The following is a 26448-nucleotide window of genomic DNA, read 5'->3' on the forward strand; positions in this document are numbered from 1 at the left end:
CTGCACATTCAGAAAATCTAGATGTCATGTCCAATATCTTCTCAGTCTTATTTTCTCAAATTTAATTAATTCTAGGGCCCAAATATCATAATAAAATATGGAAATATGAATAGCTTTATTGGATTTGTAGAGTACAGCAGAAACCTGTAAAATTGTGTCCTAAAGTCCAGTGTAGTAATATCCAAATTACAAATAAGTGAATTTAGCCTGGAATTTCAGTATTTATATATAGAAGTTAAGGTTACCAGTATTTGTTATATTCAAAATTAAATTATAGAGAAATCTATTCATTAAATAGCTAAAATTGTTGTTTAGGTCAGTCAGAATTTACAGTAGAAACCTGTGATGATTGAATGATCAGAGCTGAGTGACGTCGTATCTAATTAAAAAATACTAATAAATTATGTCAGGTACAAAAGATAATTCAGTGTAAATGGTAACCTTGGATACATTTTTAAAGCAGTATGATGCTCATGTGGAAATACTGCAAGGGGATGACTAAGCTTTCTGAAGACAATCATGAACCAAATCCAGATCCTAAGGGTTTGGACTTGTGGACTTCAGCTCCCATAGCTGGCTGAGGAATTCTGGGAGCTGAAGTTCACAAGTCTTAAAGTTGTCAAGGTTGCAGACCCCTGGCCTAGGCTGAATCCATATATGTGCATACTTCTCCCCCACCCACCCCAATCTCTGTATCATTTGCACTGGGATGTATGAGCAAACTACATTGAAGAATACTGTTAGAGCTAGTAAGAAAATTTTGTTCCAGTATTTTGACCTCTGAAGGTATACTTACACATATAGGTAGTCCTCCACATATGACCACATTTGGGACCAGAATTTCCATTGCTAGCAAGTTGGTGGTTAAGTAAGTTGTGCCCAGTTTTATGACTTTCTGGATACAGTTAAGTGACTCGTTGCAGTTCTTAAGTGAATCATACAGTCATTGAGTCCAGCTTCCCCCACTGACTTTGCTTTGGAAGCCATCTGGGAAGGCTGTAAATTGTGCTCATGTGACCCTGGAATGCTGCAACTGTTGTAAATACATGCCAGCTGTCAAGCACCCAGATTTTGATCACACAACTGGAGATGCTGCAATGGTAGTAAATGTGAAGACCAGTTGTTACTTTCAGTGCTGTTGTAACTTCAAGCCGTCACTAAACAAAGGGCTGTAAGTTGGTGACTCCTGTGTTTGAATACAACTTTAGTAAACTCCAGATGACTCAATCCTATATTGAGATAGGATTTTTTAGAGAATCATTTGGAGAAGACAATGCTTCCTTGGGATCTATTTGTAGCTTTGTTATTAGAATTAAACAATTTTGCAACCACTGAGCAGTAATTTGCTTTCAGTAGTTCAGATCCCATAGGCTAGCTAGACATTCTGGACCCACAATCCTGCAGCCAGGACTAGTGCAGTTGAAGATAGTTGCACAAGGAACAGGCCTTTTTAAGATTGTCGTCCTGACCCTCACTAAACACCTGCAAAGCAACAGGACTATACACCCTGCATCTCTGCATTTAAAAAGATTAGGCTGAGACCCCCTCATCATTCATTCTGAATTAAGGTTGCACGATCGACTCGGTGGATGGGCCACACACAGAGGTGTCGGGATTGCAGCTGTCATCATCCTACGGGAGTTTGGCAAGACTGGAGACAATTTAGAGATCACTACAGATCAGCTGGAATTGATTAAAGTCGGGCCCTTTAGTTCTCGCCCCGCGGACGAGCGGCCAATGCAACTACTTTGCAATTAGGAGCTGTGTTAGTGCTTTTCCCCCACCTCCCCCGTTGAATTCCCGCCGCCGTCCGCGTCAGCTGAGCAAGAACCTTCCCTTCTCCCCCCTCGCCCTTCGGTCCGTCACGTGAGAGGGGAGACCAGTTTCTGCGGCCGCTGATTGGTCCTTGACCGCGCACTTTCTGATTGGAGGCCTCGGCGGCCTTACTTTCTTCCTCGACTTGGCTGTGCTCGCCCTTCCCTCCCCCCCCTCCCCGTTTTTTAAAGGCCACGTGATGGGGGCGAGTCACGCGATTTCCGGGAATCCGTCAGGAAGGGACATAAACAAAACAAACCCCAGAGCGGCATGGAGGGGCCGGGCCAAAGCTATAGCCCCAGCAGAAGCTGGGACCACAAGTGAGACGTCCTCTATCCCCCCGCTGGGTCGGGGCACCAGGTGAGGAGCCACGAAGGGAGATGGAAGCCGTTGAAGAGCCGACAGAGAAGGAGGTGGGAAGGGAGGGAAGGAGAGAAGTTTGGGGGGCTCCATGCCCCCGCGGCGGGGCGAGAGGGAGCGGCGGTGGCGGGCGGGCACCGGGAGAGCAGCGGTCCCTGCAGGTTCTTGCATGAGCCGGGAAGCCCTTCGGCGGCAGAAGGATGCGGCGGCTCCGGTGGGAGGGAGGCTCCGAGGGTCCTTGATGCCCGGGACAGGAGGAGGAAGCAGAGAAGAGCGATTTAGGATGGAGGCTGCTCAGAACGGCGCGGTCGAGGTCGTCTTCGTGGGGGCAGCGAAAGGGGTGCCGTCCTTCCGCAGCGTGGCTTGGGAGAGGAGATCCGGGGCAAGTGTGCATTGACAACTATGGGCGGAAGGAATAATTTAAGGAGATAGGCTGTTTATGTTTAAAGTTAAGATAAAGATTGGGGTGGTGTTTTTTTCCGGGTTTCAATCCTGGAGGTGTCATGCAGGGTGGACAAGAACATGCCCGATTTCTTCGAGCGCTCGCCCTGGGTGGAAAGAGACCTTGAAAGGGGGCGTGGGCTTGCTTGCCTTTCCTCCTCAGACTGCAGAGGAATCCGGGGGTTTGTTTAGTCTCCTTTTCCATGTAAAGTGAAGGAGGGACTTTAGGCTACGCGGTTTATTCAGACGTGGGCACTGAGTCCTTGGATTAATTTAGTACTTCATTTTTGTAAGGAACTTTTTCACGTTAACCTCGTTTCCCCAAAAATGGATGTACTCGTTTATAACAGTAGGAAGGAGGAGACCTAGTTATTCTGTTTCCTGCAGACTTCTGCATGTTTCCTTTACTAGTTGGGCATTTGAAAGAAAATTCTGTCAGCTGTTGTTATAAAGCACGCTCAAGTCTTGTGAGGTCCATTCGGTTTGATTCAACATTTTCCTTTCCGGAAGAGTTGCCTGTCTTAGTTAGATACGGATAAAAATATGCTCTCGTTTTTGTTAATAAGAAAAATCTGTAAACGCTGTTGAGTATGATTGACGTAATGGTGGGAGTAAAATGTTCGAAGAATTTCATAGGTTATAAATCGAATTCACATCCAAAGGCTGCACACATTGCCCTAGCCTAGTGTGTTTACCCCAATTTTATTTCCCGCTTAATTCATATGGGAAGGAAGTGAAACGAAGATATCTGGCTCGGCCCTCGTGTTTGTCAAGCCCGGCGAGGGAGAAAGCCAAGTGATTGGCATGGGAGCCAAGAAAAAAAGTATGTGATTCATACAGAGCAGACATTGATGGGAAAGGAGAAAACCTTTCCCTTCAATTTTGCAAGGCTGAATGGCTGTATGGGGTGCGTGAGGAGTCCTCGTATGCATTGCAATGTTAGGAGTTTGCAAAGTTCAGTTGTAGCCCTAAGGAGGAAAAGGGAGGCATCTGAGATTCACCATCGCTACCCTCCTTTAGTGCGGACGCCTCTTCCTTGTGATTCTCCTTGGCGGCATACAAATATTTGTAATAAAATATGAAGAAACCCCACCTATCCCGCATTGATAGGCTACAGGTATCTTATTCCCCCCCTTTTTTTTAAAGTAACTTTGTAGCTCAAAAAATGTTTTCTTTACTTCCACGATGGGATGCAGTGGGCTGCCCAGATCTCTTCCCCTCGTTGGCTTCGGGACTGGCGTGGGCCGGCGGAGTTCCGATTAGTTTGGAACATCCAGAAAGTGATTTGTTTACATGTCGCGTCACTCTAACTTGAGAGACGCCGCTAGACAGAAAGAACGACGCCGGGCGCGCCCAATAGCGGCAGAGTTTCGAATAGAACGAGCCAATAGGATTACAGGGAGGGCAGAGCGAGACGACAATATATTAAGGTGTGTTTCGTTGCTGTTTGGTAGAGCGGCCATATTGGATGGGAAGTGTGTTAGTGGTTCAGCTTAGTGATAGGAATTGACGAGTTTCGACCACCGGAATATTAAAAAAAAACACAATTAGAATTGAGGGATGATAAGAAAAAAGCTACAGCTGTGAAACAACTCCATATGGGCATGCAGTGTTGTAGAACTGGCAAGCAGTAATCAGGACACCTTTTTCATAGCATAGAGGAAAAAGTTGTAAGCTCCATCATTGCCACCAAAGTGCAAGAACACTAAATAAAAAGTAGGCAGGACTATTTTGTTTTGTGCTTAGGGAAGTTATACATAAGCACAAAACAAAGTAGTCCTGCCTACGTTTTATTTAGTGTTCTTGCACTTTGGTGGCAATGATGGAGCTTACAACTTTTTCCTTTATGCTATGAAAAAGGTGTCCTGATTACTGCTTGCCAGTTCTACAACACTGCATGCCTATATGGAGTTGTTTCACAGCTGTAGCTGTTTTGTGCTTATGTATAACTTCCCTAGGGACGTGGTGGCTCAGTGTGTTAGGACGCTGAGCTTGTCGGTCAGAAGGTCGGCAGCTTGGCGGGTCGAATCCCGAGTGCCGCGTAACAGAGTGAGCGCCTGTTACTCGTCCCAGCTTCTGCCAACCTAGCAGTTCGAAAGCACGTAAAAATGCAAGTAGAAAAATAGGGACCACTACAGTGGGAAGGTAACAGCGTTCCGTGCACCTTTGGCGTCTAGTCATGCCGGCCACATGACCACGGAGACGTCCTCGGACAAGCACTGGCTCTTCGGCTTTGAAACGGAGATGAGCACCGGCCCCTAGAGTTGGAAACGACTAGCACGCATGTGCGGGGGAACCTTTACCTTTATAACTTCCCTCCCTGGGTTAATGGGTGCACTTCAAATACAGTGCCGGATTTCTATTACCATTGTATATTGATTAGGTAGATGATAGAAATGACTAGCTAGAAGTGATGATGAAGATAAAAGTAAATGCAAACTGCTCATTGAACTGATGTCCTTCATTACAGGACATTTTGTTCATCTGGTCACTGAAGATGGGTTAGTGGATACTTTGGGTGGAACTTCTTGGCAAGCAGGACCTAGGTTGTAGAATTTTCAATGGAAGAAATACGACTATTTTAGATAAGCAATAGATTGTCCAGTTTAATTGCATTTTGACACTGCTTAATATTGTGTTTTATAACTTTAATTCTGATTGCAGCTTGTAAATTTTTTTCCTGCATCTTTTTTAAAGAGGCGATGGTTCTGCTATAGATTTAAATTGGACATATTCATCCTAAAATAAGCATGCTCTTATTCAGGCACTGAAGTAGTCAGGTTTTAAAGATTTAAATCTTGAATTGATACAGAAAATAATTAGCAACCAGTAAATATTTTTCCAATATAATCTCAGTAGTATAAATCTAGCTGCATTTTGTATTAGTTATTAGTATTACTGCATTTTGTATTAGTTATTCCAGAAGCTCTTTAAATGGTAGTTCTATATGACACGTATTCCAAACTTCTAAATATGTTATCAGGTATGGAATAATGGTCAGCTAAGTATAGAAAAGGTTGAAACTTGTACACTGAACTTTAAGATATCCAGTCCAGAACTGGTTAAATCTTAATTCCTGAGCATTCAGATATATCACTCTTGTTTTTGGTATTGTTCTGTATCATCAATATATTGGTGCCATCTCATTCTACAGTTCCCAGTTATCCAACAGATGCAGATTTTAAATAATAATTGGGACAAAATATAACCTGTAGCATGTCAAAGTATATGGTATCAAACAACATTCTAGTGTGCCAAACTTTCTTCAATAGGACTGAAACTGTTGCTGCTCTATAGCATCTGAAAAAAATCTATCTTTTCTAGGTGATACAGACAGATATCTTGACTAATACTGTAATACAAAACCCCCTGAGTTAACTCCAGAAGAATTAACGGACTGCACTTTTCTTTTGTAAATTTTAAAGTAATACAATCAAAACAGTTCCACCAATAAATTATTGAAATGAATACAGTACTGTTTACAGGTAGTCCTTGATTTACAACCCTTCATTTAGTGTTTTATTATATTTGTACTGCAAAATCAAATTGTTCAAAGTTAATCAATTTTTAATTGCATTGATATTTTTATTGTCAACTGTACAAAATAGACAATGATCGTTGCATGCAGTATTTCTAAATCAAAAAGAAAAAAAGACATGAAGATCAAACTCTTCGTACTATGAAACCTCTTATTGCCTGATTTTGCTTAATTTAAGTCCCCACTTTTCCTTCTTGGTATGTTCACTTAAGCACTGATGATTTCCATTGATGTTTCATTACTGATATTTTTCCAATGTAAAATTTCCAACATAACATTTTTTTAAATGCTATTTAAAATAAAGTAGCATTTTATTTTAAAATGCTATTACTAATAAAAGAATGTACCGTGGTCTTCATTGCAGAAGCAACATGAATAATAATAGTTTATGCCTGACATCCTAAAACTTTAATTTATTATAAGATGGCTTAATTGTCCAACTGCTACATCAAATTTGTATGTTTTCTTGGTTTATTTAAGCCTCCACCACTTGTAATCCATTAATGCAGGCTATTATGTATTCTGACCTTTCAAAGGCTTGAGACGTCAGGTGCAATCTTCAGCTTCAAACATAAGCAGACAACATGAGATTTGATGAATCAGAGATTAAGCTAGTTATATTAACAATTACTTTTGAAAGCAGAAAAACCCTTCTACGGAACTGATCATGAAAAATATTCAGTATTTTTGAAGAATCAATGAAGTAGAACTTTAAGTTCTTTTACCCTTTGTAGACTGGAAGGTGCAAGAGAAATTTGCCTCTGCTGGAACTTTAACTCATAGATATAAGAATGCTTCAGTACACATAATCAGTGGAATATAAATTTTAACTACACAAATACCAGACCTCATAAACAAAGGGATGCATTATTGATGAATCTCCTGCTTCACTTGTGATACATCCATGTATTTTTACAAAAGGATTTATTGATAAGTTCATTATATAGTATATAATATATTATGTTTGTAATGCATTGTGAGGCTGTACCAGGAAGATTTTTCATGACAAAGTGATCTCTCTGTTTTGGCTGATATCTCTTAGGCTTACAACAACAAATGTATACTGAGCTTGGAAACAGCAAGTCTATGAAGCAATCAGGGAGAACCAGTTTATGAAAAATCAGTTTATTCACTCTTTCTTAGATGAAAGATCTCAAATATCTTCATTTAGAATTGAAAATTAAGAGCTGATGCAAGAAAAGTTATTTGTTGAGGACAAAAATTACATGAGTACCCTTTTATTTTAATTGCTGCATAGGGCTCTCAAGCAGAAATAGAATGAAACCAAATATTTGCACTGTAAATTGCAAGCTGCTTTAACAATTTGTATTATGTATTGAAAAATATGTACTTTTACTTTAATTTTTCTTTTAAAAAAACATTTTTTCTTTTAAATATTTTCCCTCAACTTTTAGTTTTATTTCAGGGTTGCACAAATTTGGGGGGGCCAAAGATTACAGTTTGCTTTTAAGTAGTGCGCTTGGGGCAGCACTTCAAAAAATGAACAGGACTTAGGCATTAATAAAGGCAAATAAAATTATAATATAATTGAATGGTATTACTTTCCATGTTTTTTTAAAAAATGTGCCTTTTATGACAGAGTAAATCCCTGTCTGTCTATTTAATTTTTGCAGCAGCTGTTAACTAGATTTCCAGAGCTAAACACAAGTACCTACAATATAGTTATATAACCTGAGGAGAAATCTGGGTCCTGCCTTATATACACCAATCAGGATTTTCAGTAGTGAAATATTGACATACTTATGTCATTCAGCTTTTAAGTTACCAGTACATGTGATGAGTGTTCCATACATGCAGTTAGTTCTCTTTCCCCTTCCTTACAAAAATTGTGTCCCCTGTATTAAACCGTGTTTACATTGGAGAAGCTAAGGCAGCTAAAGTTTTAAAACTACTTTGAAGAAAAAGAAAACTCTCAGCATTGATAGTACAACCCAAAATATACCCCAATCACAAATATTATATTTTGAAAGTAAATTTGTATCACACTGAATGTGAATTTTTCTCTAGATTGATTGCCTTTCTTACAAAATTGCTATAGTTTTTACTATATAGTAGTGAAGAGATTGCTGTGTTTTGTTGGGAGCTGTGATGCACTTAGAATGGTAAATAAGCTAAAATTTTGCATTATTATTTTTTTTTTAAATCACAACTGTCCTATGCTGAGAGTTATGTAAATTCTAGTTGGTATTGTAAAAAATAATTATTAGATAATTGTTCAGGGCACTGGATTCCATATCCTTCCACTAATCATATTTGTTCAGGAGGAATTACATTAGTAATTGCACATTATTTGTGCAGGAATACTTGGGACTCATCTGATTCAATATCAATTAAAGAATTTACACTACTTTACTTGGAGGGGGAAAAGAAACATATTTGAATTATTCTGGCATGGTCATGTAGCTTGGGCAAAGAATCAGTGATCTCTTACACATTGTTGAATTACAGCTTCAAACATCCCTCACTATTGATATGAATTATGAAAGTCATGAGACCAACAGTATTTAGATAGCCAGAAATCTTCAATTCATTGTATACTTAATAGATTACTATAAATAGCCTTTATATTAAATTAGAAATGTTGGGTTCCAAACTTACAAGCAATTTATAATTTTATTTCAAATTACTTCAAAAAGGTATGTTGGTATGCAAATTCAATAAAGCATCATAACTTCAAAAATGCCATAATTTAGCCACAGAGTTAGGGCAGGTAATGAGTTTTATGTGTGTTCCATTAAGTTTGCTGACTTTTCTTCTGTTTCAGTCTGATTTATTAGTGGGACAGGGTGATAAAGCAAGTAGAACACAGGTAACAGTAAACTCAAAGCCAACCATACCAATAGGGAACTTTAAAAATCCAAGAAACATTCAGAATTGTCAATTACATAAAGCTGAAAGAGGAATACTCTGTCCTATTCTTTAATACTTTATCCTCAAAGCTACTATCCTGATCATAAAAGAGAACCTATTAAGTATTAAGTGGCTCAGTGGGTTGGGACGCTGAGCTTGTCGATCAGAAGGTCGGCAGTTTGGCGGGTCAAATCCCGAGCGCCGCGTAACAGAGTGAGCGCCTGTTACTCGTCCCAGCTTCTGCCAACCTAGCAGTTCAAAAGCACGTAAAAATGCAAGTAGAAAAATAGGGACCACTACGGTGGGAAGGTAACAGCGTTCCGTGCGCCTTTGGCGTCTAGTCATGCCGGCCACATGACCACGGAGATGTCCTCGGACAAGCGCTGGCTCTTCGGCTTTGAAACGGAGATGAGCACCGGCCCCTAGAGTCGGAAACGACTAGCACGCATGTGCGGGGGAACCTTTACCTTTACCTTAATTGATTTTGCAAAAGCTGATGGGGTGAGACGTTAGTATTTGCATGGTAAGACATCCGAAATCTGAGACCTGAAGGCTCAATTGGAAAGTAAATAGAAAATTACCAGAAAATGGCATTGGCAAATCAGATGAACTACATTGACCTGCCCATGTCCATAGCACTGGAGCTTTTGTCAAAAAAAATGATTCTTCGAATCGCAGCAGTGAAAATGAATGTCCTGCCTAAATTTTTATTCTTATTTCAAATGATACCGGTTCTTAAGAAAGATTCTAATTTGGAAGAATGGCAACGGGGTATGAATAAATTTGTTTGGGCAGGGAAAAGGCCACGAGTTAAACTTAAGATTATGCAGGATACTCGTGAAAGAGGTGGTCTTAAAATGCCCAATCTTAAATTATATTATGAAGCTGCTGCGTTAGCAGGAATAAGTGATTGGATTAATTTGACACAAGAGAGATTATTAAATCTTGAGGGTCACGACTTGTTATTTGACTGGCATGCATATTTGTTGTATGATAAGAAGGTAGATAATGTGTTTAAAGTGCATATTTTAAGACAGGCATTGTTGAGAGTTTGGAAGAAGTATAGACATAAGTTAGACTGTAAGATGCCATTGTGGGCAATTCCAAAACACGCAATAGAAAACATAAATGTTGGTTTCAAACATGATGTGACTACGTATAAGGAGATTTTAAGCTTGGAAAGAAGTGTACGGTGTTTAAAATCGTATAACCTCTTGCGAGATGAGAAGATTGTTCAAACCTGGTTTCAATATACTCAGTTACGGGCCAGGTGGAAAGAAGATCAGAAAACTGGTTTTGCAATGACTGATGAAAATTTGATAAAGCAAATTAGAAATCAGGGTCCAGCACATATCAAACGGATATATCTTGCATTGATAGAAATTGACTCAGAAACAGAACTTGTTAAAGATTGTATGATAAAATGGGCCCAGAATATCCAAGAAGTTATTACAATGGACACGTGGGAAAAGATCTGGGTGAGGAACGTAAAATTTACACAAGCTCAAAATCTAAGAGAGAACTTTTATAAAATGTTTTATAGATGGCATTTAGATCCTAAAAAGCTTGCAAGTATGTATCCGAATTATCAGCCAAAATGCTGGAGGTGTGGTGGCGAAGATGCAACATATTTTCACATATGGTGGACCTGCAAAAAGGTCAAGGCTTTTTGGATAAAAATTTGGTGGAATATGCAGAAGATCTTCAAGCAAAGGATAAAGTTTTGTCCGCAATTCTTTTTGTTGGGTATAATTGCAGATGCTACTGTTGTGGACACTAAGTTGATGTTGAATTTAATTACAGCAGCAAGACTTTTAATAGGTCAATATTGGAAGAAGGAGGAACTGCCGACTATAGAAGAATGGACTTTAAAGGTTTCTGACCTGGCAGAAATGGCAAAGATCTCGGCTTATTTGAAAGATCATTCGCAAGAACGTTATATTATGGAGTGGAAAAAATGGATTGAATATATCCAGAACAAATATGGGACTAAAAAGTTTCATTTAGCATTTCAATAAGTCTTCCTTTCTATTTTCTTTTTTTTCTATATGAAATATTAGTATTGCTTGTAGTTATCTTATATGAGCTAGAGAGTGATAGATTTAAGAATTTATTATTGGTAGCATATGGATGCTTATGATTGTTCTTTGTTTTTATACCCTGTACTTAGCTCTGGGAAGTCGGGGGGGGGGAGGGGGGAAAGGGGGGGAGGGGTAGGGAGGGGTAGGTAGGGGAGGGGGAGGGGGGATTGTTAAAGATAAAATGTATTTTAAAACTTTTCAATAAAAAAAATTGATTCTTCGATACAGCAGGATACAATTGGATGCAAGAGACAATTTACAGAGTAGTTTGAGTTATTTGGGTTGGGGGGAAAATCCTTTAAATATTTCTCTGTGATATTGGAATCCCTTAAGTTGATGGATGCTACATTTCTTAGGTATGTCTTGATTAAGCCTGCAGAAGTAGATGGCAAGTCACTAAAGTCAATAACACTAAAGTGCAAGGTTTTTTTTTTAAAAAAAGAAACCTGTGCTATCATTTTCAGATCATGTTTCAATTTTGCTTTCTATCCCAACTTCCAAATATTTTAGAGGAAATGGCTAGTGCCTTTTCTTAGAACAAGACTAAAATCACAATTCGCCTTTCTGCAGTTTTATTGCTACAGCATTTCTGTTTTTCAGAGTATTATCACAGCGATTGTATCTCACCAACACTGCAGTTGTGCTTTTCAAGACTGCTACTTATCAATAAATTCTCAGTTTAGTTATGAAGGGTTTAAAAATGATTGGAATATTTCTGCTTGAACACGAAATTAACTAGGTGATTCCTGTCATGCTTGTTCACTGGATGTATTGGTTGAGGAAATTGTAATCGTACATGCAGGGATTCTCTGTTCCACTGCAGCTAGACTAATGTCATAGTGAAAGTAGGGACCCTGCACAAGTTGAGAAAGGGAGGCATAAATGGAGCTTTTCATTGTCAGCTATGATAATTGATCTATAGTAGTATTACGCACAAGCAGAATCAATGTCATTCTGTAATAAAAGGTTTATGTAGTATACATCAGGGGTGTCAAACTGCCGGCCCGCGGGCCCAATGCATCATAGCGAAACTGCACCCACCCCATTGCCGGCAATGGCAAAAAAGTTGCAATACGTCACGACACATCACGTGACGCTGCGAATTTGACACCTCTGGTATATATTATGCATAAGGACATATTCATAGCATAAAGCATAATTTTTATAATCTGGCATAATTGTCATGAGTGCCAAAGTTGTGTGTCAAAGCTATTAACAGAAAATTACTTTTGTGTGCGCATTTGAAGTCTGTGTTGTGTTCTGTACACCAAGCTGTACACAGGAAAAAACTTTTTCCCATAAATACCACTCTCAAAGAGTGTGAAAGGTCACCTTCTGGAAGTCAGTTTTAAAATAAATGAAGGAAGCAAGAACTCTGGAATTAGAGAAATGAAAACTTCCTTATTCTTTTTTTTAAAAAAACCCTATTGTTTTGAGCAAAGAATTCTCATACTCCTTTAAAATTTCAAAAAGAAAAAGAACATTTTCCAAGACTAAATTATCTAGGTGTAGTTTGTAATTGTTGCTTTTCCACTGAAGGCAAAATAGAAAGCAAATTGAAAAATTAGATGCCTCAGGATGCTGCTCTGTTCAGCTGCTTAAAGCAGTTTAAAGGATGCAAGCAGGGTGATTTGAGTAGTCAGAACAAAGGGTGATGGAATGCTACTTAGACTTAAATCTGTGCTACAGTTAGTCATTTTTCCTTGCAATAATTATTGTGAATGGATATTACGATGACCTATATCTTTCATAGCAAAAAAGTCAGATGTTGCTCTTTTTCTTACATTACAAGCAATGCATGCAGCATTGCTTAGGAGCCTGTATCCTCCTCTAGGTGATGCAACTGGGGGGGTCATGAACTATGAACATAGCACCTCTGTTTTTTAAAGGCCTGCATCTTTAAACCAGCTGCACAGTCCCAAGAAGAGACACAGAGTTTCAGACAGGTGTTGTATTCATTGACTACACAAAAGCCTTCGATTGTGTTGACCATGACAACAAGCTCTGGAATTGCCTCAAAGAACTGGAATATCATCACATCATATCCAGCTCATTCTGTCATTGTACTCTGATCAGGCAGCCACTATAGGAATGGAATATGAAGATACAAAATGGTTCAGAATAGGAAAAGGCACTCAACAAGTTGAATCCTGTCACCCATCCTATTGAGCATGTACACAGAAATAGTTATGAGAAATGCACATTTGGAGAATCTACCATTGGGGTTAAAATCAATGGTATGAATATCAATAACCTCCAATATCAGATGATACAACCATCTGGAGTGGCTAATCTTTGACAGTCAAAGATGGCTATGCTTTTATGAGTCAGGATAATGTGCCCATCTGAAAGTAATTCTATTATATTAGGAATAATTATACAAGTAGAACTAAAATATTCTCTTTCACAATGACAAAATAGCCAATCATTATCAAAGACTGAAAGCATAAGCAACTCAAAATAATTTTTTTTAATCCCATTTATATCCCGCCCTTCTCCGAAGACTCAGGGTGGCTTACAATCTAAAGCACAAATCAGTGTGCTTAGCAATAGCCTTCATTCTATGTACGGTATATGCCTGCTTATTAAGAGCCTTGGTGGAGCAGTGGGCTAATGCCTCCTTAAGTAACACCAGCTGCCTGCAATTAGTGCAGGTTCGCATCCCACCAGGCTCAAGGTTGACTCAGCCTTCCATCCTTCCGAGGGAGGTAAAATGAGGACCCAGATTGTTGGGGGCAATTAAGCTGACTTTGTAATAATTGCCGCTCGAGATGGGGTTGAAAGCCCTAATAAGCAGGCATATACATAGAATGAAGGCTACTGCTAAGCTTGTAAGCCGCCCTGAGTCTTCGGAGAAGGGCGGGATATAAATGGAATTAAAATAAAAAAAATATTAGGGCTTTCAGCCCCCCACAAGCGGCATTATTACAAGTCAGCTTATTGCCCCCAACAATAATTGCCTCTGTAAAGTCGTAATAGGCAGCTTCTCTTGTGTATGAATATGAATTCCTGTGAATCCATAGGACCGTTTACTTTCTTGTGACATAGCATAGAAACTACCAGTTATTGTAGAAGCACAAACATTTGGCCCATGTTAAAATAATTCATTTGAATATTAACATTAGGCTGAAGCAGTTCCATTCTCTGGTTGTACTTTGATACTCATTTTATTGAAATGAGGATTCCTGGATCAAATCCACATCCTGGTAACACATTGTTCATTTTACATACAGTGTGTGGCTGTCTTTGAAAACAATTGAAAAACAGTCATTGCAAATGTTCTGAATACAAAACTGTGTTTCAGAGCAGAGCTAGATGAAAGAAACATATCAAAACAGCTGCACAGACCATTTCTTTGTTTCCAAACATAACTCAGAATGTTGATACTAAATATGACAATAGATAAAAAGAGAAAATGTGAAAGAGATAGAATGGAAATGAAAAACTGGAGGAATAGAAAGTACAAGTTCTATGTGGAAAAAGTATTAGATTAAATTAATCTCGTAACACAATCCCAGTGGACATAAGATTATATGGAAGCTGCTTGGAACAGAATTGTTTTACAAATTGCCTCCGAAATCTATGCAGTTACGTTACCGTAGTAGGAAGTATGAAAAGATAGGATGAAAAGAAAGAGAAAATAGAAGAGAGATGCAGTAAAAATAATTGCAGCAAAAAATGAGGACCAGAATACTTTTGTTTGATGAGGAAAATGGAGTAAATGATTGCAAGCTGTACATTAATAGTGAACAGTTGAAAGAAATGAGTGAATTTAGGTTCTTAGCAGCATGTTTACTAACTAAAATAGGGGAAATGGGGCAGATAATGGTAAAAAAGGTGTTAGGTAGCGCATGATCTGTTGTGAAGAATAAATAAAGCCAAAATGATTCTATGATTGTGGTTTCGCTTACCCTAAAGGAAAATAACAGGTATACATGTAAACATGCATTTAATGTAAAATCACTTAATGGTTTTCTTTTCATTTCAGGCAGAAATTCCCCAGAGAAAAAAATATTCTAAGTAATCAGAATAAACATTTTCCTAGCAAAAACTCTGCAACTAGCCATTGTATGAGTTATATGCTACCTACTAACCCGGAAAAAAAGCTGGAACAGAATTTGCAAGCAAGGAAAGCAAAAAAGTTGGAACTGAATTTGGAGGATCTGGGCCTGGAAATGCCTCAGGTAAATGTCCAATCCACTTATCTAAGCAATTTTTAATACTGTTTCAAAAGCAAACTAATAGCTTAAAAGAACTGCATCTAATTTGGTACCTACCAGCATATCATCATTAGTCTTCCAAAAAAGAATGTACTTTGGTGGATTGCTTAGAACAGGAATACATGTTCTTGGGGAAAAACACCAAAAACAAGGAAGAAGGCATGTAGAACTTGCTCCCTCTTCTGACCATTATGTTATGAAAAGAGAAGAGGAGGACAATTTTTATTACCAATAAAAGCAAGAAGCTTAGATGGCTATAGTATACATTTTATTTAATTTCAGGTATTGTAGATAGGATAGAAAGATGTTGAGGTCACACCTTCTGCAAAACCATCATTTGTTTTAATCATTTTTATTGAATAAATGACAGTGGCTGGATTCACAGATATAAACAACGATGGGTTTGGAAAAATGCTAAACCAAACTCAACCAAATTGGCTTAGCACATCTCAGGAAGTCAGCCAGAATCATAATACACTTATATGTAGAAAATGCTAAAAGGTTAAGTTCAAATGTTTATTCCTCATGCATTGTAAGAATGAAAAAAAAGAAAAGTTATAATGTTTGAAGGATTGATATTTTTGTTTTGTTTTATAATAAAATTGAGATGTTTTAAGTTCCAAACTAACATTAATTTATTATAGCCTAGTGTGAGTGGAATGGACCCTCCATTTGGAGATGCCTTTCAAAGCCACATGTTTTCTGAACAGACTCTGATCAGCACAGATCTCTTGGCTAATAATTCTGACCCAGATTTCATGTATGAATTGGTAAGCTACATTCATTTGTCTTTAATTGCATGAAGCATATTTCTTGTTCCTAAAGAAACTTAGGTGAAGCTACTCTTTGAAATCATAAGGTGCCACAGCCTCTCTTGATAATTTGTTCCATTTCTGCATTTTTCTTCCTCTTGAAGTAGTTTAAAACAACTATTACATTATCATGTAATAGTTTAATTTATAAATGTGCCTACCATGTGTTAGATGTATAGCATGTAACTTGATTTTTATACTTCTGTAATAACTATTTTTATTCTGACTTTTCTTAAGCATATCAGCTGTATTATAATGGGGTAATATAAAATGTGTGCGTACGTGAGAGTAATTGTAGGTGTATTAGACTTTTATATGGTGTATACTAAAAATTCATGAAAAGATTCCTTTGGATCAGACCAAAAGCCTTATCGGTTACCTCTGCCATGTATACATTTTTAAATTATATTATATATGCTTTTATTCACTTTTTTTCTAAATCTCATCGTTCCAAACTTGTAGTCTTTCCTGATAAGAGAATTAATTCAGACTTTTGATCATTTGGGCTGATGTTTTCTGCCCATTTTAAACATATGCTAATATATTTAATATATAATTAAAATAAAGCACTTCAGAATCTGAATGTTATGGGATTAATTCAAGAATGGATTCTTACCACTTTGTCTCTTGTTCTGATTCATTCAGTGTCATTGACAATGTCTTGTTGAGCTTAAAGAGAGGAATAGTCTATAACAGGGGTGTCAAACTCAGTTTCATTGAGGGCCGCATCAGCATTGCGGTTGCCCTCAGGGGGGCGGGTGGGTATGGCTAGGGTGGGTGTGGCCTACTGGGTGGCCGTGGCTAGAGTGCTTATGGCCTACTGGGTGGGTGTGGCCAGCTCTACATCGTTCACATCAAGGGTGCCTATGGGGGCCTGGGCAGGAGTGGGACAGATCTGAGGGTCTCTGGCAGAAGGAGGGTCTTTGGGCCAGGGCCAAGGCAGTGGGGGCCGTTCCCTCACTGTTTCCAGGATGGCTTCACGGGCCACATGAAACCACTTCACAGGCCGCATCCGGCCCCCAGGCCTTGTGTTTGACATGTCTGGTCTATAAGATACTAGAACTGATGGCAGGTAAGCAGTGAGATAAGCATAGGAATCGTTGACTCCTCAAACTCCCAAATGTTCAGAACCGATATACAGCATAGGACTACGTATGTTCATTTGGTAAACCCACTGAATTGAATGCAACGTATTTCAGGATTACTGCTTTAACTTGCTTTGTGCAATATGTTCTTCAAGGTGCACCTAATATTAATTATTAATTTCTTTTGGTCTTAGTTGGCTGATGGGTAAGAATAGAAAATTCATGAACTGTTATTGATGTGCTTATGTATATTTACCTTAATAGGACAGAGGAATGGATTGCCAACAGAGTTCCAGGGACAATCTCCTTTCTCTAGAGGACTGTAAAGAATTTGAGAACTTAGAAACTTTTACTGAGATTCTGGATACTGAAATGTCTTTCCCTGCTAATTGGGATCAGTGGGATACTTACTGTGAAGATTTAACAAAGTATACAAAATTAACCAGCTGTGACATTTGGGGAACAAAAGAGGTGGACTATTTGGGTCTTGATGATTTTTCAAGCCCGTATCAAGATGAAGAGGTAATAAGTAAAACTCCAACTCTGGCTCAGCTCAACAGTGAGGACTCTCAGCCTGTCTCAGATCCACTATGCTATTCAGAGTTGCTGTTCAATGCAAAACAAACCCAATTAACTTCTCTGCCAACCAAGAAAATTACAAGAGCAGCCACCCCAGTTTGCTCCTCAAAAACTGCTCAGGCCGAAGCACCTTTATCTGAGTGTGCTCAGAAAGCAAGCAAGGCCAATTCAAGCACACAAATCATGGTTAAGGCCAACATGTACAGTAATGAGAAAGTGAACATTCACATTGAATGTAAGGATTATGTTAAAAAGGCAAAAGTGAAGATAAATCCAGTGCACCAGAACAGGTCCGCTATGAGCCAGGCAAATGCTGATGCTGCAAAAGAAAACACCTGCTACTGTGGAGCTGTAGCAAAGAGACAAGAGCAGAAAGGAATGGACCCACTTCAGAATCACAGTGCTCCTGTGTTGCCTTTTAAAGAGACTCAGGCTCTGCTCCTCACTCCACCCCAGGAAACTCCAGGACTTATTGCTGAGAAGAGCAATCTCTCCGCCAGCACCTCAGTGTCTGATCCTTCACAGAAAAAAGAAGAGCATAATTATTCTCTTTTTGTCAGTGATGGCTCAGCTGATCATGCCGGCAATGCTGATCCTGATGAGGATGAAGACGATGAGGAAGAGGTGGAAGATGAAGATCACGATGAAGGCTTTGGAAGTGAGCATGAACTCTCTGAAAATGATGAAGAGGAGGATTATGAGGACGATAAAGATGATGACATCAGTGACACATTTTCTGAACCAGGTAATTACAACTCATATGGTCTAGATACAAACTATTTAAACCACTCTTCTTGGTGATGTTTGATGTTCTTGAGAGCATTGCACATTCTAAAATTGAAAATGAGTATTTAGCCACGTGAAATAGCTTCTTGCTTAATGTAACCAAAGGAAGTACAGTCTAGTAGTTTGTAACAGTGTAGTATTGTAACTTAATGTTTTGTACAGCACTGATGCAGTTTGTTTGTTTATAGTTCATATTTCTAAACTGTCCATCTCCCACAAGGAGGGAGGCCCTGAACAGTGTAGGTTGTTTTTAAGATAAGCTGTAAATCCTCAACGATTTATATAACAGTCTGTCAAGCATCCATTTAGAGGTGTAGTTTTTTTACATTTTGGAAATGTTGAAGGTTTTCTATGAAAATTTGATGGCCATGATCTATGATGATCTATATAGACGTTTTTCCATAAATAGTGTTTATCATTCTAATGAATAAATGCCGCTGCTTCTCGTTGTCCATAAAGTGATTTATTATTCTTTCTGTTGCATAGCCTAATATAAATAATTCATGGATAAATAACTTAACATTCATTTCCTATGAGCATAAACAGACACAAGTACAAATGACTTCTCGGGAAAATAGCATATCTGGTGTGTGAAACCAGGTGACCTATTTTAATATGAGATTAGAAAGATGCCTATTTAGGATGATTTGGAATAGTAAAATTTCACTCTGTGTTTAAAGCAGGGGTTGCCAACTCTCAGTCCACCGACTGTTGGGAACCAGGCTGCACAAGTGGTGAGTGAGTGAAAAATTGGTCCCTGGACCCAGAAAAATTGGGGACCACTCCTGTAAAGAGTAATATGGAAGCTAAAAAATTATATGCATATAATACAACGTAATGCAATATAATATCACTTTAACTCCAGTTGGTACTTTTATCTGTATCTGAATGTGCACTGTATCTGTAATGAATCAGGGATCATTTTGACTTTCTGAAATCAAAGAGGTAGAATGCTGATTTGAAGAAAGCATTAGTTGAAGAGACTATTCAGTAAAGAACTCCAGGCTCTGCTTAAGAAAAAAAAATGGTTTAGAGGTACTCTGGAAAAGTCCTATGCCATCAGCCCAGTTTTTGTCCATTGGTCATCTGATAATTCTCTGTCAGCAATTTTGGGAGAAAAAAAATTGAACATTGCCAGAAATCATCAAAAGTTTATTTTCCCTTTACTCCAATCTTTTTTACCCTTACTTTAGATGTACTCTCTTTCTTTCTATCTCTGGTCCATTTGCCATGGACAAGCTCTAAAAAAGTACAACTTTATAAATGTTTAGGTTTTGAAAATGATTCTGTAGAAGATTTGAAAGAAATGACTGCAATATCTTGTCGAAAAAGAGGCAAGCGAAGATACTTCTGGGAATATAGTGAACAACTGACGCCATCACAGCAGGAGAGAATGTTAAGGCCTTCTGAGTGGAATCGTGAAACCTTACCAAGTAACATGTATCAGAAGAACGGATTACATCACGGTGAGAGCTACTGTTTACGGGGGCATGGCACGCTTCTTAAAAGTTTGTCAGATTTCCCTGTATCATTTAAATAAAGACGTATAAGTATTTCAGATCTGTTTTAATATGTATTGGGTTAACATTGTGTTGGGATTTGGCGGTATTGAAATATGGATGGATATGTGTTGGTAGTATTCTAAAATTTCCTCCCCATAACTTTCTTTTAAGTAAAATATGCAACTTTTATTCACTGTTCCATTAATTTATTGCAGTAATTGGATCAGGTGGGAAGAGGGAGGAGTCATAAAACAATTTGCTTTTGCAACTTTGAAACATTGCTTCCCTATTTTTTGGTAACGTTTGTGACACTTTTGGCAACATTTGTTCCCGTCTTCCTCTTTGCAGGAAATGGATTATGGGTAGTCCTTAACTTACAACTACAATTGAGCTCAAAATTTCTGTTACTAAGCGAGAAAATTGTTAAGTGAGTTTTGCCCATTTTGCGACGCTTCTCGCCACAGTTGTTAAGTGAACCATGGCAGTGGTTAAGTTAGTAACACAGTAAAGTGAATCTGCCTTCTCCATTGACTTTGCTTATCAGAAGGTTGCAAAAAGTGAACATATGACCCTGGGGCACCGCAACCATCGTAAATATGAGTCAGTTGCCAAGTGTCCAAATTTTGATCATGTGACCATGGGGGATGCTGCAGTAGTGTGAAAAGGGGTCAAGAACTACCTGTAATAGTCTGTATTTGTAGACATTAAACTTGGTGAAAGAAATGAAAATACTTATATCATTGATGAAAATTGTTGTCATTAGTTTCATCATTTATCAAAATTGCATTAAATGCATAATAGCCTAAAATAAACAGATGTATTACTGATTTTCTTGATTATACGTCGTGCAACTGCAGCATGGTCTTTACTTATTTTTACCTACAGTTACTTCTAAGATGTTTTGTAGGTTGTTTAAAGTCCATATAGGCTTCTTATTTGTATTACAGTGCTGGCAAATAACATACAATAAGCATTGTAACATAAATGTATATCTACAAATTGAATGTAACTTTGCAACCTATTGATTACGATTGTATATATTTAAATAGGAAAATATGCTGTTAAAAAGTCACGAAGGACTGATGTAGAAGATCTGACACCTAATCCTAAAAAATTGCTACAAATTGGAAATGAACTTAGGAAACTGAATAAAGTAATTAGCGATTTGACCCCTGTCAGTGAACTTCCCTTAACAGCAAGACCAAGATCAAGAAAAGAAAAAAATAAACTTGCCTCCAGGTAACAATTTTCTGAAGAAATATAGCATTAGCAATTCTGTTTGTTCTCTGTTTATGTTTGGGTGTATACATGTGTGTATTATATATATTTTGTTGTGAGCCTTCCCCTCGAGTTGGGTAGTATACAAGTTAACTGTTGGGTAGTACACAAATCTGATAAATTATTACGGTATATTCCTATTGACAAACATTTGTAGACTGGTATATTGAAAAAGGAAAAGCTATTCTATAAATGACAGCTTTATATTTGACAGTTTGGTTAAGTCTAATCATATGCAAAAAGTTGTTTTATTTGTTTATTTAACAAATTTATATGGCAGCTCAATTTATGGTGACTGAGGGCATTAAATTCTTCCTTACTCCCTTAATTAAAATTCTCCCTTACTGTCTTGCCTCACACCTCTCATAGCACATTGGAAGAATGCCCGATCATAATTGCCTGCTATGTATAGCCAGAATGCTTACATTTAATTGTATTACGTAAACTTGTAATATTCTGGGATGGTAAGATGTTGCCAACTTTTTTTATTTTTATAGTATCATTTTTGCTTTAATGTCATTTTTTATTCCTATTTATGACTGTCGTTTTTAAAGATTGTACTGTGCTTCTTTTAAACTATATTATTTGCTCCATGTAAACCCCTTAGAGCAGCAGAGGTCCCCAACTTTTGGGGCACCAGGGACCGGTTTTGTGGAGAAAGGTTTTTCCCTGGACCGAGGGGGCGTGGTTTTGTGTGCTGCCTGCATCCCATAGATGGGTCTTTGCTTGTTTGTGTGGACCGGTTGCTGGTGTGCTGCGGCCCAGGACAGGTCCGCGGACTGGGGGTTGGGGACTAGTCTCTTAATTGTGATGGGATAGAAATATGTTTAATAAATAAATAATCACAGAGGAATCATTTTGTTAGCGAACGGAGAAATGAAAGCTGGAATCAGGAATTATAGTCTGGGTACTGCTTGGTAACATCTAATATTGTGAGCCTCTGGTTGTTTGTGTGGTGAACAGTCCGAACAACAAGAACAATATCTCACCTTCAGTTCTTTTCCTTTTCAACATTACAGGGCTTGCCGACTGAAAAAGAAAGCCCAGTATGAAGCCAACAAAGTTAAACTTTGGGGACTCAATACTGAATATGGTAAGCCTTTATAGAAGGAAAAAGGTTGTCTTGTACTTGAAAGTACTACAGTAATCAGTTTCAATTTATCAATATTAGGGTACCTTACTAACCAGGGAGACTTTTGCCCAGGTTCGCCTGGTGCGCCAGTTGCGTCCCTATCTGGACCGAGATGCCCTACGCACAGTCACCCATGCACTTGTGATCTCCCGGCTAGACTACTGCAACGCTCTCTACATGGGGCTGCCCTTGAGGACCACTCGGAGGCTTCAACTGGTGCAGAATGCAGCCGTGCGAGTTGTGATGGGAGTTTCCCGATACTCCCGTGTAACTCCTCTTCTCCGCGAGCTGCATTGGCTTCCGGTTGCCCTCCGGGTGAGATTCAAGGTGCTGGTAATGACCTATAAAGCCCTAAATGGCTTGGGTCCGGATTATCTAAGGGAACACCTGCTGCCGGCATCAACTTCCCATCGTCCTGTGCACTCCCACAGGGAGGGCCTTCTCAGGATACCGCCGGTTAAGGAATGCCGGTGGGTTATTCCCAGGGGACGAGCATTCTCTGTGGGCGCGCCGGCCCTATGGAACCAACTTCCCACAGAACTTAGGACTGCCCCCGACCTTCGTTCATTTCGCCGGGACCTGAAAACTTGGCTCTTTGAGCTGTCTGGCCCAGACTGAGGGGTTTTAATTTTAATTGGGTTTTAGTTTTAAATTTCGGGGACTTGAATTAATTAATTGTTTTAACTGATTTTAATTTTTGTATGTTATGCTTTTAATTTTCCCTGTAAACTGCCCTGAGTCCTACGGGAATAGGGTGGTATATAAATTTAATAAAATAAAATAAATAAATAAATCCTTTAAGTATGCTGATTGATGAAACTATCCATTTTGAAGTATAATAATTATCTGAAAGCTGGTCTAGATGGGTAATTAACAAGTTATTCAGTAAAGCTATTGCAGTTTTGTAAGGACAGTAAAAGATTTAACCATCTGAAATGTTTGCCACATTGCTTGATGGGAAACTAGGAAGAAGGGGGCATTGTAGTTTAGGATGTCCCATAGAGTCTTGTCTGACATCCATTTGTTTGTTCGTTAGATAAAAAGATTTTTTTCTTTAAATGTTTTTTCTACCTTTCAATCTTTAGTCTATCTTTTTTTCTGTATTACTTTTTATGAGCTGTCTTTAGTATTAATGTAGTTTTATTAGTTATTTTGTATCAATATGGAAATTTCAGGTGGAAGATTGGAAGCAATAAAATTGCTTTTACATAACAGATGTATTCTTCCTTTTCAAAAAAATTACAGTAGGGTGGAACTTATATTGTTGCTTTATCTCTTTTGCAGATAACTTACTGTTTGTGATCAATTCTATCAAACAAGAAATTGTGAATAGAGTGCAGAGTCCTAAAGATGAGAGAGTAACCGATATGAGTCAGAAGCTTGATGTACTTATTAAAGACACTCTTGGTAAGTGAACAACAAACATAGTGCTATTTATAAGCATAAAAAAATAAAAATAGGGCTCCCGCTTAATATTTGTAAATTTTGAAAATACTGGTTTTATTTATTTAATTTATGAAATTTATATGGCCCATCCATCTCATGAAAGGGGTCTCTGGGTGACATACAGCAGGAAAAGTATTAAAACAATAAACATGTCAAGCATAGCCATAAAAAAACACACGCAAGAGAGATCCACTTAGCAATGGAGCCATCTCAAAATCTTGCTGGTCCCTGGAGACCCCTAGACCTGATGATAAAGCCAGGTCTTGTGGGACTTCCAGAAAATAAAGGAGGGATGGAGCTAAATCACTTCAGGGGGAAGAACATTCCATAAGGTCAGAGCCACAGCTGAGAAGACTCGCCACCTCAAGCCTGCCAAATATAGTTTCCTGAGTAACGGAACATGCAGCATGTCTCACTTGCCAGATATGATGGGATGAGCAGATGTAATTGGTAGAGGCAGCCCCTCCAGTAACCTGGCTCCATGTCATAAAAGAGTTTTAAAGATCAAAATACAGCATCTTGAATTGGACCCGAAAGCAGACTGGCAACAATGCAGCTCACAGAGCAGATATGTAATATTTGTTTTAGAAAAACACATCACTGCCCATGGTACTGCACTTTGCACCAGCTGAAGCTTCTGGATACTCTTCAAGGGTAGTCCCATGTATAGGCTCATTACAGTAAGCCAATCTGGAAATAATTAGGGCATGAGTGACTCTGAGCACTGCCTCCCCTTGCATGATCCATGAATGGATGTAACTGGTCAAAGCATGAAGCTACAAAGGCAAAGTCCTGGGATTGGCAGACACCAAACTCAAAGTGACTCAGTTTTGCTACGGTTCAGATAAGCCTGTTGTTCCCCATCCAGACCCTCATGCCACTGCTAGAACCCAATCATAAGACACACATACACACACCCGGCTGCTTTGACAAGCCAGATCTAAAGAGCAGATGGCTGAGCTAACATTCGTAAGGACTCTGTCCCATTTCTTGAAGCCCAACAGATTCAAACCAAACTCAGATCTGGTTGCTCAGGTACCATGTCATCTTTTATCCTTATTTATTTGATGTGCATCTTCCCTTTCATCCAAGAGCTCAGCAGTTACCAATCTTAAAATTCTTCTTTCCCTCTTCTGTCATTTACATTTGTATACACCGTGAGAATGCCTATAATGTACTGATTTTAATTTAAACAAAACTGGTTAGATGACACCAAAGACACCCTGTAGGGTGGTCTCATAATTTGCTTGCTTATGTTTCTTTTAGGGTTGGATATATACCAGGCAAAACAAAAAGGCTGCTTTTTGTTTTGCCTGCTATATAGCTACTTGCTACTTTGAATGTAGCTACTTGCTCTGACGCAGATTATGATTTGCTAGTAAAAGGTTGTATGCACAGAGCTACACACAGATTTGTGTACTACGCTGAGATTTATCTGACCTCATTATCGACTTAAACTATCCTCAAGTTACCTAACAACTACAGTCAGTTTCTTCTGCATTCTTCTTTGCAATGTTGCTGCCTACCCAGGTTTATCATGTATTACATGTACATATTCAGCTTGTTGTTGTTCATCGGCCATCTTTTTAGACTATTCCGGGTGAATGGAATCAGATTTCAAATACTTTATATGAAAATATGCTTGATCTTATTAACACTGTAAGGATTAAAGAGCAAGGGACAGATAAATTCTTAATAATATTCTGAAGATGTTTTTTTACTCATTTCTCTAGGTCAGCCAGTATCTGGACAAACTTCAGAATTTGTGAACCAGGTTTTAGAAAAAACAGCAGAAGGAGATCCTACTGGAGGACTTGTCGGGCTGCGAATACCAACATCAAAAATTTAACAGACATCATTTTATCCCATCACACTGATCAGAGCTCTGCCTGCATCATGAACTACTACATTGTAGAATTAATTCTGGTCTGCATGTGAGTTTAGTGCAGTATAAAACACAATTTTAAGTTCCATTATTTTTTTTATTTTGTTTTTATAACAATGTAGTACAGTAAGTGAAAGCATGATATAAAATGCTTAATGGCATTTTGGAGCATAAACCTTGTAGATCTAAATCTGCTTCTGGCATAAATGTAATGGCTACATGTTTATTTTAAAATTTAAGTTTATCTAGGACCAGATTATATAACTTATGTAGGAGCAAAATATGTTTTTTGCAAAGAAAAAAAAATAGTAAAATGCCAAACATTTTGGCAGGTTTATGCTCTGTTTAAAAAAAATGTAAACTCAAGGATTTTTTTTCAAAAATTATTGCTTTTTTTCTTCTAAATTAAACAATAAGTTTTCTTTGTAACCTAACTTGTAAATAGCACACTTAGCAATAAAGCTAGTGTGCCATATAAAAAAATATAATTTTCTGAGCTTGATACGGTATTTAAATGTCTGTGCAAGTAAGAAATAACGTATACTCTTTGTGCCTTGTATTGAATAGGGAGGGAGGGAAGGGTAAGAATAAACATGGAATAGTAAAAATTTTGTAGG

General features: G+C 38.3%; 1 protein-coding gene and 1 long non-coding RNA gene across 3 annotated transcripts; one reads left to right on the forward strand and one right to left on the reverse strand.

Moving 5' to 3' along the window:
- The first annotated feature begins 2043 nt into the window (after positions 1-2043).
- CREBRF (CREB3 regulatory factor) lies at positions 2044-26382 on the forward strand. 2 transcript variants are annotated; one of them, XM_081320981.1, is made up of 9 exons: positions 2044-2175; positions 15095-15290; positions 15971-16096; positions 17488-18547; positions 19860-20054; positions 21140-21329; positions 22388-22461; positions 23785-23907; positions 25680-26382. In XM_081320981.1, the coding sequence occupies exons 2-9, from the start codon at positions 15177-15179 to the stop codon at positions 25793-25795; spliced, it is 1998 nt and encodes a 665-aa protein (XP_081177107.1). In that variant the 5' UTR covers positions 2044-2175; positions 15095-15176; the 3' UTR covers positions 25796-26382. The 2 variants fall into 2 exon arrangements, with proteins under 2 accessions (XP_081177107.1, XP_081177108.1); XM_081320982.1 differs by having other exon boundaries at positions 2064-2228.
- On the reverse strand, positions 15310-17585 carry LOC308664043. Its single transcript, XR_014025586.1, has 3 exons — positions 17480-17585; positions 16755-16807; positions 15310-15508 (listed from the first exon to the last, which is right to left on the reverse strand). It is a non-coding gene; the product is annotated as an uncharacterized lncRNA (long non-coding RNA).
- Positions 26383-26448: the final 66 nt, after the last annotated feature.

This window comes from Vipera berus (assembly GCF_964194415.1).
Source record: "Vipera berus genome assembly, chromosome: 2".
Taxonomy (NCBI): domain Eukaryota; kingdom Metazoa; phylum Chordata; class Lepidosauria; order Squamata; family Viperidae; genus Vipera; species Vipera berus.